Genomic DNA, 15557 nt, shown 5'->3' on the forward strand with positions numbered 1-15557 from the left:
TGGAGCAGAGTGAGCAAGGCAGAAGAGAACTGAAGATGAATCTTAAAGAAGTCACATGGGGTGAGCTGCATGCCATGTAAGGCCTGACAGGCCATGGGAAGGACTCAGCCATCTACTCTATAATCAAGATGGAGGCCAGAGGACAGTTGTGAGCAGAGAAATGACACGATCTGACTTTCACTTTAAAAGGATTATTCTGAGGGCACCCTGGTGGCTCAATCAGTTAAGTGTTCAACTCTTGATTTTGTTTCAAGGTCATGACCTCATGGTCATGAGATCAAGCCCTATGTCAGGCTTCGTTCTCTCTCTCCCACTCCCTCTGCCCCTTCCCAACTTTCTCTCACCCCTACTTATAGGCTCTCTCTTAAAAAGAAAAAAAAAAAAAGGATCATTCTGGTTACCATGTTGAGATGAGAATACCTTACAGAAGCAGACAATTATGAGGATACTACACTACCCTAGACAAGACGGTGACGTGGACAGTGCAGTAGAAGAGAAGAGCACTCATTTGAATGTATTCTGAAGTAAGAATCAAGGGATTTTCTGATATTCAGATGTGCATATGAGAGAAAGAGAGAAGTCAAAGAAGGCTAAAGATAAATAACATATATTTCTTTTAAGCAAATACCAATAATACTTAGAGGGATTTATATACACAATTAAAATCCGGTATTTCTGGGACACCTAGGAGGCTCAGAGGTTGAGCACCTGCCTTCGGCTCAGGGCGTGATCCTGGGGTCCTGGAATCAAGTCCCACATCGGGCTCCCTGCATGGAGCCCGCTTCTCCCTCCGCCTATGTCTCTGCCTCTCTGTGCGTGTCTCTCTCATGAATAAATAAATAAAATCTTTAAAAAAGAATCTGGTATTTCTGACATTACATTTTAGGACATTATCTCACACTGGGATATAAAGCAATCAATAAGAAACATCTTATACCTTTGTGTTTTATTATGAAAGCAAAGCATATTTATTATTAAAAATTTAGAGTATATGGAAAGGCAAACAGGCATAAATAAGAAATATAATTCCACTGCACAGAGATGAACACTGTCCATTATGTATTATCAAAGAAAAAAAATCCATGTGTAATTTCTAAATAGAATCATAATGTCCTTGATATTATAATCTTTTTTCTCCAGAATAATGATACTTTGTAAATGTCTTTCATTGTTGCTATTTTCTTTTATTACATAACTTTTAATAGATATAAAAACATGCTGAAAATTTAGGCTGTTTATACTTTTCTGAATTATAAACATCACAATGAGCAATATTATTTAGCTTAAAAGTAAAAAAACAAAATAAAATAATGTATAGTATTCTATAAAAAACAAAACCCCACAGAAGTATCTTGGGCTTTTACAGAATAGATTAGATATGGTATAGATCACTCTCACACCAGCTTTACAAAACATTTCATTTCTTGGAACCGTGTGTGTGTGTGTTAGGAACTAGGGAAGACAGAGTATCATTTTTAATATACTTAATGTTGAGATCTAGCATGAGATAGTTTACAAGGATAGTGACGAAAACAATCTATTTATTTAGGGACAAAACAAAAATACATACCTCTTTAATTTCAAACTTTAGTAAAAGATTAATGAGCTCCTCATTTGGGGCCTCTGCAACTTTTTTTAGTTCTGAACCTCTCATACTTTTGCCAGTCTGCGTATCTCCATCTTCAGCATCAAAATATTCATCATCAGACTCTAAAGAACACATTCATCTTGAGAGAATGTCCACTGAAAACTGCATAAAACACTCAAATCTCTCAAAAGTAAAATTCATTTATTAGATATAATCTTCATATTCAGAATGAGAATACAGTTACTTCAAAGTCCCAACAAGTGACTCAACTTGGCATGTGATGATCCCATCTAAAGGCCAAACCACCCTATTTTTTTTTCAACAGTCTGCTTTTCACTTCAGTTCACTCATTCAATATCCAATATAAATAACTGTTGGGCACCACCCATCACCTATCAGTCTGTACCAGCCATTATGGATACCACAGTGAACAGCGCAGACATGATCCTTGTCCTCATGAAGCTTATAATCTACTTCAAAATTAAACCAGATCAGTTAAGCTAGACTTGGAAAAAAAAAATCAGGTAGAAATTGGGGCAAAAAAGAAAAAGTAGCTTATTTTAAAATGACTCCATTTCTGGGTTCTCTATTGTGTTCCATTGATCTATGTGTCTGCTTTTGTGCTAGTACCATAACTGTCTGATGGATCACTATATTCTACCCTGAAATTAGTAATATACTATATGTTAACTAACTTGAATTTAAATAAAACCAAAAAAAAAAAAAGTGACTCAAAATGACACTGTTGGTTAGTAGCACAACTAGAACTAAAACCAGGGCAGCCCAGGTGGCTCAGCAGTTTAGAGCCGCCTTCAGCCCAGGGCGTGATTCTGGAGACCCAGGATGGAGTCCCACATCAGGCTCCCAGCATGGAGCCTGCTTCTCCCTCTGCTTGTGTCTCTGCCTCTCTTTCTCTCTCTCTCTCTCTCTCTCTCTCTGTCTTTCATGAATAAATAAAATCTTAAAGAAAAAAAAGAGAACTAAAACCAGTGAATTGCTTTAGCACTTTCAAAATCCCTTTGCTTTCTGAAAATTTTAACTCTATATTCAAATGTATACAGACTTGCTTTAATAAAGAACATTTACAATCCTTACCTGATTCTACTCCATCTAGCAACAGTGAAGTACCAAGTAGGTCTTTTGTCCTATCTGAAATAACAGGAATTGAGGATACCTAGCAAAGAATAAAAAAAGTTTTCTTAACACACTGATTTAGCAGGATCAAATGTACATAATGAGAAAAATACTGAAAAAGTAACAGAAGAGAGATGAAAAGACACACAATACACAACCTTCCAACGAAGCACATTATGCCATCAACTAATAGTTGGCTAGTGTTCACTAACTATTAAGACTACTACCTCTATTTATAAGAGCAGACTAGGTACTACTCTAGTAGATAAGTATATTAATCATAGTGTGTCATTTAGTTGCTATCTAGGACAATACTGTGTGTCTGTATTACAGGTTCCTAGAAAATGGTATCAGCATTAGTGGGCTCTCTCAAATTTCATTTCCAAGTGGAAATTCAACACTTATTTTGTGTTGTAAAGATCAATTCTAATTAAAGCTATCTACAACTTCTAAGTCTAATGTGTAAGAAAACTACATATAAATTATTTTATTTTGAAAGATTTTAAAGATTTCTGTATCTAACTTTATTTAAACACATTTCATATATTTGTGAAATATGTTTTCCTTTCATTTATGTATTTTTTGTTTCCTTTGCTCTCTAAAGCTAACTTCCTGCCACCACTCTAAACAGTAACGAAAAGGGGCTTCAAACTTTATTTATTCAATGCATATACACTTTTGTATAAAATCAACAACATTAAACTTCAGAAGTGTATCATATAAATGAAACTGGCCCTAAAAAATATTCAAAAATAAATTAGCTCAAAGAAAGATGAAAAAAATTCACCGTATCCACAAATGAAAAGATTTAACATTTTTATTATATCCATTTACCTGTCTCTCTGGAGACTGTGCAGGGGATTTCTGTGGCAAGGGTATACTGTTAATCAAACATAGCACATCTTTCATCTTCTGGTCAGAAATTCTCACATGCACCAAAGGGAGTCCTCCAGATAGTTTCAATCTAAAAATACAATTCAACAGTAAGGTTTTAAGGTCCAGCTTCTTTCTATTATGGAAGGGAGATAGATTAGAGACTACACTGTGGAGTCAAAGTGACTCTGGAAATGTTTAAATCTAACTAATACTAATAGTCAACATTGTCAGAGTGGTTCTATATAAGCCAAATTTCCAGATAAATTTAATGTATCCCTCTTAAAGCCAAACCTTTTAAAATTAACTAATTTTATGAACCTATTTTCAAACACAATGTCTAATTTATAAAACCACTATACATTCTTTATTTCCTGACATCAAAGATTTTGCATTACACCTATCTACTAGTGTCTACTCACTCCATCACTCCCTATCCCCTTGCCTTAATTCCTTTCCTCATACTTGACAGTGCCTGACATATCATATATATATGTGTGTGTGTGTGTGTGTATATATATATATACACACTTTACTTATTTTACTTCTCCTGATTAAAATATAAGCACCCTGAGGAAATCTGTTTCATTCACTGCTGAATCACTACTGTGCTTTCAATAGTTGCTTACTCTTCGGCACCTGCTTCTACTGTGCTTCCCTACTCAGCATATCTGCCTAGGTCTCAACAGCTTTGTGGCAGCTGTTTGCTGCTCATGAAGTTCTTTTCAGTTATTATTTATCTTTGACTTCCCAACTAAGCTGTCAACAGCTCAGGTTGAGAGATGCCTAACCATTACATAAAGAATGATTTTCTGTATAATGCACAAACCGTTAATGTTCCAAAGAGGTCAGTTGGTTGTTCCTGTCTCAAAATATTGAACTTTCTACAAAAGTACTCTGTAAGTTGAAAGCACCATAAATATGTAAAATGCTTCTTCATTATTTGTGAAACATTACATAAAACTAAAAGCATCTCAAATAGAGGGACTGATGAACCCTCCCACCTAAAATAACTACAAAGTTGAACAAAACACATGAAACAACGGTTTAAAAGACATTGGACATCAGTCAAGAAAAGACAGATGAAAGACAAAACAAATGAGGGAAGACCTAGTAATACCCTCGCTTACTGACTTAAGAATTTCAATATGTGCAAGGAACAGTAAAGGGGTACTTGAAGAGGAATTTACAACCTTAAATGCCTACAGTAGAAAAGAAGAAAGGTCTTAAATGAGTGTTTTCAACTTCTACCTTAAAGAACTAAGAAAGTAAAGCAAAAGGAACCAAAGAGAAGCAGAAGGGGAAAAAAAGAAATAATAAACATAAGTGGAAATTAATGAAATAAAAAACAGAAGGACAATAGAGAAAATAATTGAAACCAAAAGCTAATTCTTTCAGAAGATGATCAACAAAACTGATAAGCCAATCACAAAAAAAAAAAAAGAGAAAAGGCACAAACTACTAACATCAGCAAGGAGAGGGATATAGCATCACTACAAATTCTCTATGTGTTAAAAAGGCAATACAATAATATATAAACAATCTTACGACAATAAAACTAAGATGGACAGATTTCTTCTGTAAAGACAAACTACCAAACATTAATAAAAAAATCTGAAAAAAAGAAAAAAATCTGAATAGCCTTTTATGAAATATATTGAATTTGCAGTTAAAAATTCTCCCCTCAAAAACAAAACTCAAGTCTAGAAGGCTTCACTAATAAATTCTATCAAACATATAAAGAAGAAATAATTCTACACTACTTCCTCCAAAAAAATCACTCCATGAGACCAACATTATCCTGATACTCTGATACGAAAATAATAAAAGCACAAATATCCCTTATAAAGATGATGACCCTTGAACAATAGGAGTTTGAACTTCATAGGTCTACTTATATGTGGTTTTTTCAATAAATACCATGCAGTACTGTAACTATTTTTTCTCCCTAATGATTTTCTTAATAACATTTCCTTTTCCCTAGCTTTAGTGTAAAAACAGACTATATAACAACATAGTATATATATAACTATATACAAAATATGTGTTAGTCAACTGTTTGTATTATTGTAAGGCTTCCAGAAGGTAGGCTTTTAGTAGTTAAGTTTAGGAGAAATTAAAAATATATGGATTTTCAAGTGAGCAGATGTGGGAATAGAATAGAATGGGGGCTAGTGTCTCTAAGCCTTGCATTGCTGAAGGGTCAACTGTAAAAAAAAAAAAAAAGGGATGATGGATGTGTTCATTATCTTGACTGTAGTGATGGTTTCATAGGTTATATATATGTCAAAACTTATCAAATTATATGCTTAAACAGATGTAGCTTACTGAATGTCAATAATATTTCAATAAGGCTACTAAGGCAACACAAATGTTTCATAATTATCTCCTTAAATTCAAAATTCAGCTTCTACTTTTCATTCCCTTGAATTATTCTCAAGATTTTACATGGTTTCATAATCAAAAGAGCCTCTATTTTTTTTTTTTTTTAGTTTCAAGTTTTTATTTAAATTCTAGTTGACATACAGTGTAGTAATATTAGTTTCAGGAGTAGAATTTAGTGATTCATCACTTACAACATTCAGGGCTCATCACAAGTGCCCTCCTTATTAATATCATCACCCATTTAACCCACATCCCACCCACCTCCACTCCAGGATCTCAGTTCTCTATAGTTAAAAGTCTTTTCTGCTTTGCCTTTTTCTTCCTCTATGTTCAAATGTTTGGTTTCTTAAATTCTACATATGAATAAAATAATATGGTATTTGTCCTTCTCTGACTTATTCTGCTTAGCATAATACTCTCTAGCTCCATTCACACTGCTAATTTTTGAAGATTTTATTTTATTGATATTGAATCATGGATTTGATCCATTCAAAAACACAGATAAAAAAAATTTTAAAAAACACAGATAACTAACTTTTACACAATCTGAAAGTCAAAATACTTCTAAGAGAGGTGATACACCATAATTTAAATAAACAATTTCTTAAAAATGTGTTTTTGCTATAAGATAATCATTTTTTCTGTCCTTCACAAATCTAGTTTTGCTTTCTTAAAATCCAGGAATATAGATAATTTCACCTTGTTAATTTTATAATATAAGAGAAACTCATACATTACCTGGCCATTCTAATGTCTTTTTCTACCATTGCCTTGGCCAACTCAACATGAATATCCATGGGTTGCAATATATGCATAGTTGATGGATGCTGAAATCGACATCTTTTCCAGTTTTCCTCTTAAAAAAAAAATTTTAAATTAAACAACTAATTACCTTGGAAAATTACTATAACTTTATAAAAAAGAGCAAACATATTCATAAATACTAATGCTTAGTTCTTTCAATATAGAAGTTAAATGATCTATATTTTTAAAAATAAGATTGACAGTTAATAATGTAACTGCTTATTTTAAAATGTTTTTGGGCAGCTCGGGTGGCTCAGCAGTTTAGCGCCACCTTCAGCCCAGGGCCTGATCCTGGAGACCCGGGATCAAGTCCCATGTCAGGCTCCCTGCATGGAGCCTGCTTCTCCCTCTGCCTGTGCCTCTGCCTGTGTCTCTGCCTCTGTATCTCATGAATAAATAAATAAAAATCATAAATAAATAAATAAATAAATAAATAAATAAAGCTTTCTAGGTAGTAGTAACAGTTTATAATAAGTGGGTATTTTTCCCCACTTAATTACTAAATAATTCTCATAGAATTGATTATTACTCCTGTAGGAATACTAAAATAATTTTCTGTAATAAATTACACAATTCCCGTCAAAGAAAAAAATTAAAATTCACCCAGGCACTAAAATTGAGGATTCTTAATGCCAAGGAATTTCAGTGTTTATTCTTTCACATGTCCACTCTAACTCCATTTGACATCTTTTATCTTCATCCTAGATTATGTCTAGGCTTTACTTAAGCAGTAGAAAACACCAAAGCTTTTGGAAAATAATTTACTGCCTTTAGGGTTTTAAGACTCATACTTGCCAGTTATCTACAAAAGCAGAAGACCATAACACTACTGAAATAATAACTAGCCTAATATACTCAAAATATTTTAAAATGAAGCAACAAGGGAAGACAACACTGAGACATCCCAAAAGCACTGAGAAAAATGTAAGCTGAGGGCAGCTTCTATTTTTGTGTTCTAGACAGTTTCATAGTCATATCTCAACAAAAGAGGCAATGACTAGACCTAGATTCAAACAGCGCTAAGTATCTAAAGATAAACAGGGAAATTTTTATCTCATTACTAACCGTGGCAATGATTTGCACTATTGGGCTCCAATTTGGTTTTAAGTGACCAATAGATATGTGTTCAAAATATTGTCAGGGTTGATATACATGCATATATACACACATATTTACCTTAGCTACTCAACGTAATTTCAAGATTCTAAAAATTGAGCAACAGTTTACCTGCTCTTGCAAAGAGTAATTGCACACTTTTTATTTCAACATCAAACTTGTCATAGGCTTTATCCATTAATTCTTCCAAAGATGAATTATTAGTCTTCTGCAAACCTTGATCTTTACTGTTAAGCTAAAATGGACAAAAAAACTCCAATTTTCTAAACGGAAAAATATATTGATACTTTTGTTGTGTTTTCTTAAAAACTGAAATGAAAACACTGCCCTTAATGAGTTCATATTCTGCTTAATTTTCTGACAATTATTTGCAAATATTTTATTAAGAGTATAATATTTCAGTATATCTCTTTAATATGCTTGGGTAATAGGTGCTCAGCATAGTTGTACTAATTAGAAGATCGGTTAGACAGCTGTCTACCTCAAATAACCTGTCTAGACATGCAACTCTTCCTGGCTCTCAGCAGTTACTTCCACTCAGGCTCAGCACCCCTACTACCTATTCTAATCCCTTCACCCTGAAATCACAGGTTTTGTTCTTTCTTCTTCCCATTGCATCACCAGAATAAACAGGCTATTAGAATTCAGCTCCAATTTCTACTTCCTTTTCCCTCTTCCCAAAGGAAGCAAGGATGAATTTGGGACTTTATTTTTTGAAATCTTCACTTTTTCTCAGAAGCTTGGATTTCTAATGGGTTTGACACCCAAAACCTTAGAGTTCTACTCTCTATTTAATTGCTGGCAGTGGTATAACAAACATATATTAATATGTGTATAATTTCCTATTGTCAGAATATGTAAATTAACAAATAACACTGTGTAATTAAACTCTGGACATTTAGGAGTACTTGAAAACTTCTCTCCAATTAAAAAAATACAGCAGTAATCCAGTCCTCAATATCAAATCATCTACCATTACAGAAAATTTTACGGATTTCCATGGTTCTTTTTAATAGCCATAAGATTTATATAAAATCTAAGCTAGGCTTGGCAAAATACTAAGAAGAAATAAGTCTAAGTCTAAGTAAACTCTGGGGGAAAAAATAGCAAAGTGTCAGATAACTAACTTCCAACCTGAGCAAAACGGGCAGAAAAAATGGGTATACACCTACCTGAAATGTACCAAAATCTAAAATGAGAAGATCTGACTTTTCATGGTGGAAACCTGTCTGTGGAAGTATTAGATAAGAAGGTTTCAGATTTATCCTTAAATCAAGGACTTTTCGAGTTTCAATAATATGTGTAAGTCCTAAGAGAAAGAACAAAAGATTAGATGGTCAAATTGATATATGTAATTATATTATTAACAATGAGAATACAGTATCACTTGTATTATGGAGGAGCATCAGTTCCCACAAGCTAGAGTTTCAAAATTAAGCATCTAAGATGAAACTGCATATGGTCATTGGGAAGCAATCATATCATTATACTGTACAGTAAATCCAACATAGTATTTTATCCAGAAGAAGATAATCCATCATTTCTTTATTTAAGCAACCATATAAAGTAAGCTGGCTTGAGTTCAGAGACCATGTTGTACAAAAGCAGGTATCTTTAGAATCAGATTCACACACAATATGATGAACCATTTCTTAAGAACTGAGATGGAGGGATGCTCTTCATCTCGAGCTCACTCTGGGGCACAGGTTCTTAAAGGTAATGGCAGACAGAATCATCTGTGCCTAGTATTATTCCCTTTTTCATTCAGTCTGACAGGTATATTTGACTTCAGGTAACCCATGTACACAAAACACAATTTGTATGTGTTTAATGTAATTTCAATGTAATTTAATTTAATAATTTAAATATTTTAATTAAATGTAATGTCATTAAAAAAAGAGCAACATACACTATTTTAAATACACTATTTACATTAAAATAGACAACAAAATTTTTAATTTCATTGCTGTTCATGCAGATAAATTCTTTACCTGTAGCTGTTCTCTCTTTAATTTCTTCCAGCTTCATTAATGTAGCTGATGTTATTTGCTCAAGATCTAATCCTTTATTTGATTGAAAGAATTCAACAACTGCATTGATAGTTTTCTGTAAAATAATTTAAAATATAAGCAAGCCATACATAGTACTTTCCATATTATAAATTTTAAAACTTCAGTTTAATTCTAAACAACGGTGGCTCTAAACTTAGGAGATACCTCCAAAGATACTCTACCCTACTATATCTCTCTCTGGTTTAAAAAAAAAAAAAAAAATAGCCCAAGTAAGCTTACTAGAGAGGCAAAAAATGTGTGCAGATCACTAAGGTTACTTTAAGTACATTCTAAGGTGTCATGTTGATATAGCAATGGACATTACTACTAAACTATACACTTAAATGCCGAGATGGTAAGTTAAATATATTTTACAATTTAAATTTTTTAAAAATCAGAGAATACAATTACTCTAGAGTCTTTATAAAATGCCTCTCACCCTGACTGTGAAACTCCTAAACTGGAAAATTGGAAAAATCATGGATCTCAACAACACAGTAGGGCCAACTTACAAGGGAATACAACGATTAGTGATCCTGATGGCTAGACTGAATTAAGAGCATCACAATAAAAGATGGAACCATAGATACAGAACCTGAGCTACCATTTTCAATAACATCTAAATGTTAATGTTTTTTTTTCATGTGAACAATATTTAATAAAAGTATGAAAGAGGAAAAAGAAGAAAATCATACGTCAGAAGTGTACGATGGGTTTAATAAAGATGGACTTTTTCCTTGCACTTACAGCATCATAGATGACCTCCACAGGCTGAGACTGAACAATCAGAGTCTGGTCAGCAGTGCTATTCTCTGGATTGGTTTCAAACTCGATTTTAAGCAAGGATGAGGTAGTATCACCAATGGAAGCCACAAGTGATGGTACAATACCCTCCTGTTTCAGACCTGTTATATACCAATGTTCTAATTTTGCTTCCACCCTACAATCCGGTGAATAAAAAAATAAGTAATATAAATAAAATGCTGAGTAATATAATGGATTAAAATACAGATTCTCCTTTAAAAAAAAAAAAAACTACTTTGAGAGCTAGTACTATACCTATTACCCAGAGGTAAAGTCTAAACTTCTCAGCCTGACATTTAATTACCCTACAATCTGGAGTTTTGTTTTGGTTTTGGCTCTTAACTCCTCATCCACATGAGAAACTCACTCTGGCCAACTTCCAAAGATTACAGAAGTTCTGATCACTGTTACATGAATACAAGCTACACTTCACTTAAGGAATTCATCTCTCATGTCACCTGAAAACAACCTTATCCTGTTTTCTCCTAGTCCTTTCTACTCAGCTACCTTAAGTCCCAATTCTTCTAGCCCAAGTTCTCCTCTGCAACTGAACTTGTGTAGCATTAACCTCAAGGATTTCACTTTACAGCATCTTCTCAGCTATGAGCTCTCTAATATGTTACATAGTTATTACATTATTAACTTTTTGGTTATTCACTCTTAACACCTACAGGGTAAACTTATTAGAAACAAATTTATTATTCCTATGCTAGCTTTCATAGTATCAAACTGATAAATGTAGCAATATTAAGTATTTGTGAGGGAAAGAACAGAGGGTAGAATAAATGATGAACTCCACATATAGCTTCATAACAAAACAAATGTAAAAGTAAAAAGACCATCTGACACACAAAAGGAAAAGAAACTAAAGAACTATTATTAATCAGTCATTTAATGCTAAATACACTATTTTTTGGCTAAGTCATAACTAGAAATAAAAATTGAAATTATAAGCTTTTTAAAACTTACTTAAGTGCTTGTGCTCCTGGTCGCTGAGATACTTGAGTGCCCAAGCCAATTATCTGAATTTTCAGTATTTCTGGAATATTTTGGTTTTCTCTTATTGTAACAGAGGTGCTTACTAGCTTCAGTGTCATTATATGGGCAACATACTAGACAAAAGAAATGAATGAAAATTATTATAGTTTAAGTAATTATTACTTTAATAGTTTATTTAAATTTGCTGTATTATAAAGTGATCCAAATACAATGTTCAAAAAAGATCAGAAACTTAAATACAAAATTGTCCAAATAACACAATTACAAGAGATCCAAAATTCATTTCTCCTAATTTTAAAGATAGTAGAAATGAAACTTGATAAAATATTTTGTCACATAAAGACTCAATTCACCAACTTTCACTAAAGCAAACTAATTCAGAACAATCCTCTGGCTCAAAAACTGGACAAGATATAAAGAGCATCTGCTTGATGTCTTTAGATGGTTAAAAAACTATTGAGAAAAATTGATAGGTCAAAACAAAGCAGGACAGAGAACCAGGGAGATGATTCTCATCAAACCACAAAGGAAGACATTAAGACAGGAAGCAAGGAACAAAAGATCCACAAAACAGAAAACAATTAACAAAATGGCAACAGCAAGTCCTTACCTCAATACTTACTTTAAAAGTGAATAGATTAAATTTTCCAATAAAAAGATAAAGAACAGCAGAATGGATTTAAAAAATATACCCAATGATTAGGCTGCTTACAAAAAGACAACTCACTTTAGCCTTAAGGACCCATATAGACTAAAAGTGAAAGAATGGAAAAAGATATTTCAAGCAAATAGTAACTCCCCCAAAAAAGGAGAGCTATATTTATATCAGAAGAAAATAAATTTTAAGTTAAATGTTGTCAAAAGAGACAAGAAGGTCATTACATAATGATAAAGAGATCAGTCAATCTAGAAAATGTAAGAGTTGTAAATACTTATGCACCCAATAACGCAGTACCTAAATACATAAAACAAATCCTTAAAAAAGAAATTTGAACTAAAAAAAAAGAAATAAAAAAAGAAATAAATGTCGATATATCAACAGTTGGGGACTTCAATAACTCACTCTCAACCACAGATAGATCATCCTGACAGAGAATCAATAAACAATGGATTTAAAACACTATAACCCAAAGAGACCAAACAAACTTACTCAAAACAGCAGCAGAATAAACATTCTTTTCAAGCCCACAGGAACATTTCCCAGGAGAAATCATACAATAGGCAATGAAACAAGTCCCCCAAATTTAAGAAGATATAAGTTATACCAAGTATCTTTCTCAAACATGGAATAAGATCTCAATAAGAAAAAAGCTACAAAATTCACCAATATGTGGAAATTAAACAACACACTCTTGAACAACCACTGGATCAAAAGGAAAATTAAAAAAAAGAAGCATAAGACAAACAAAAACAGAAATATAACACAACAAAACTTATGGGATGCAGCAGAAGCATCTTCTTTCTAGAAAGGAAGTTTATAGTGATCAATTCATATAACAAGAAAAAAGAAAGATCTCAAATAAACAACCTAACTTTACACCTCAAGGAACTAGAAAATGAAGAACTAAACCCAAAGTTAGAAGAAGAAAGGAAATAATAAAAATTAGAGAAGAAATAAATGAAACAGATTAAAAAATAGAAAAGATTACAAAACCAAGTTGGTTCTTTGAGAACAAATAAAACTGACAAACCATTAGCTAGACTAAGCAAGAAAAAAAGAGAGACAACACATATGAGTAAAATTATAAATAAAAGAGGAGATAATAATAAGGCAGATATCACAGATACACAAAGGATCACAGGAGACTACTAAGAACAACTATATACCAACAAATGAGACAACCTAGAAAAAAAGGATAAATTTCTAGAAATGTGTAATCTACCAAGACTGCATCATGATTCATGAAGAAACAGAAACTCAAAAGACCAATAATGAGTAAGGAGTCTGAGTCAGTAATCAGAAACCTCCCACCAAAGAAAACCTCAGGACCAGATAAAATCACTGGTAAATCCTATCAAACATTTAAAAAAGAATTTACAGGGCGCCTGGGTAGCTCAGTGGTTGAGCGTCTGCCTTTGGCTCAGGTCGTGATCCTGGAGTCCTGGGATCAAGTCCCACATCAGGCTCCCCACAGGGAGCCTGCTTCTCCCTCTGCTTGTGTCTCTGCCTCTCTCTCTGTCTCTCATGAATAAATAAATAAATCTTTATAAATAAATAAATAAATGAATAAATAAATAAATAAGAATTTACTCCAATTCTTCTCATACATTCTTGTGAAAAGAAACAAATACAATTTTTATAAGAGATCAGTAACTCGTTTAGCCCAATTCAAGATAATACAGTAACATGAAACAAAATGTCTCTTTAAGCACCTAAAATAATCACCTGCTTCGGTAAGGCTAAGTTGTGGGTGCTCTCACTATAGCCAATAGCAGTGAAGAGCTTATCTTTCTCCTCTGCAGTCATAATGTCATCAATAGCTACAAAGAAAGGACAGTATTTTAAGAAATCAATTGCTTCAGTATTACAGATGCAATAAAAAATATCAAACCAAAGTAACAAGTGCCCTAAAATCAATGCTAAAGCAACATCAGCCAGATAATTTCCTCTAATATACTACTTTGCCTAGTCAAAACAGCCAACATGTATTTGCTTGCTTATGTCAAGAAAAGGCAAAGAGACACCATGAAAGAAATTCTGGTCTCATATAAGGATTTTAGAATTCCCTAAATATGTTAAAAATTAAGTGAAACTTCTAATATCCATGCAAAAAGTTAACAATAAGAAATGTCAGTTAACACTTCTGAATTTCACCTTATAAAGTTTCACAGAAATAACTTCCTCAAAAATATCAAAGTTTTGAGGCACCTGAGTGGCTCAGTCAGTTAAGCATCTGCCTTCAGCTCAGGCCATGATCTCAGGGTCCTAGGGTGGAGCCCTGTGTCAGGCTCCCTGCTCAGAGGGGAGTCTGCTTCTCCCTCTCCATTTGCCCCTCCCCCTGCTTGTGCGCGCGCGCTCTCTCTCTCTCTCTCTCTCTCTCTTTCTCAAATAAATAAAATCTTTAAAAAAAAAATCAAAGTTTTAATTTAGTTAAACTCAGAAATGTTCCAGCCTGACATATTTGGTTGTATGTTTACTAATAATAAACATCATAAAACTCCACTAACTGGCTAAAATAAAACATATATATTTTTTTCTTAACAGTGTACAACAAATTATCTGAGTTGGAACTTACTTTCAGGAATCAAAGATTCTTCATCTTTTTTCTTAGACTCCTTCTTACCCCAAAACCCACTAAACCAGCCTCCACGTTTCTCGCCTGTGTCAGTAGACTTTTTCCTTAATTTTTGCCCAGATCGAATCACCTAAAAAGTAAAAATTTTTAAACTTAATTAAAGAGGAACTGCCCTCTTCATTTCCAGGTATAGCCAGGTAAGAACAATGGTTAATTTTTTCAACACTATGTTAGGTTAAAAAACAGTCAAGAAAGCCTTCTGAAATGGTATTCAACATAATTTGGTCAATATAGTTCCACTATTAATTTCATTTACTTTCCACACCTACTGATCAAATTTTGATGAGGATGCATTTTGTCAGAAATACAGTTAAGGTTTCAAGGGAATTTTTTTGAGCAATGTGTCTTACAAATGTTTAAGTTAATAAACCACTAAGACTGCAGATTTGCAAAATGAAAAGTTCTCTAAAAAGAAGATACTTCCACACTCAGAAATATTAGTTTAAAACAATGTTTCAGAATTCATATACATTGCTGGCCTGCCAACTACAGACATGGGAGAAGGGT

At 33.1% G+C, this 15557-nt stretch overlaps 1 protein-coding gene across 6 annotated transcripts in view; it reads right to left on the bottom strand.

Annotated features, from left to right (window-relative positions):
* VPS13C (vacuolar protein sorting 13 homolog C) overlaps positions 1-15557 on the bottom strand; it is a 176356-nt gene that overhangs the window by 104402 nt on the left and 56397 nt on the right. For 5 of the 6 annotated variants that reach the window (XR_003146096.3, XR_007407480.1, XM_025472615.3 and 2 more), the window contains 11 exons: positions 14991-15120; positions 14141-14235; positions 11725-11867; positions 10699-10891; positions 9892-10006; positions 9073-9209; positions 8012-8135; positions 6719-6836; positions 3557-3686; positions 2684-2762; positions 1571-1710 (listed from right to left, as the gene is read on the bottom strand). Coding sequence is in view for 4 of the 6 variants with exons in the window: in XM_025472615.3 (XP_025328400.1) it covers positions 1571-1710; positions 2684-2762; positions 3557-3686; positions 6719-6836; positions 8012-8135; positions 9073-9209; positions 9892-10006; positions 10699-10891; positions 11725-11867; positions 14141-14235; positions 14991-15120 (1404 nt within the window). In the remaining 2 variants the exon portion in view is untranslated. Of the gene's footprint in view, positions 1-1570; positions 1711-2683; positions 2763-3556; positions 3687-6718; positions 6837-8011; positions 8136-9072; positions 9210-9891; positions 10007-10698; positions 10892-11724; positions 11868-14127; positions 14236-14990; positions 15121-15557 lie in introns of those variants that run through there. The other variant, XM_049104457.1, reaches the window with a different exon arrangement.

Source organism: Canis lupus, chromosome 30 (assembly GCF_003254725.2).
Source record: "Canis lupus dingo isolate Sandy chromosome 30, ASM325472v2, whole genome shotgun sequence".
NCBI classification, from domain to species: Eukaryota; Metazoa; Chordata; class Mammalia; order Carnivora; family Canidae; genus Canis; species Canis lupus.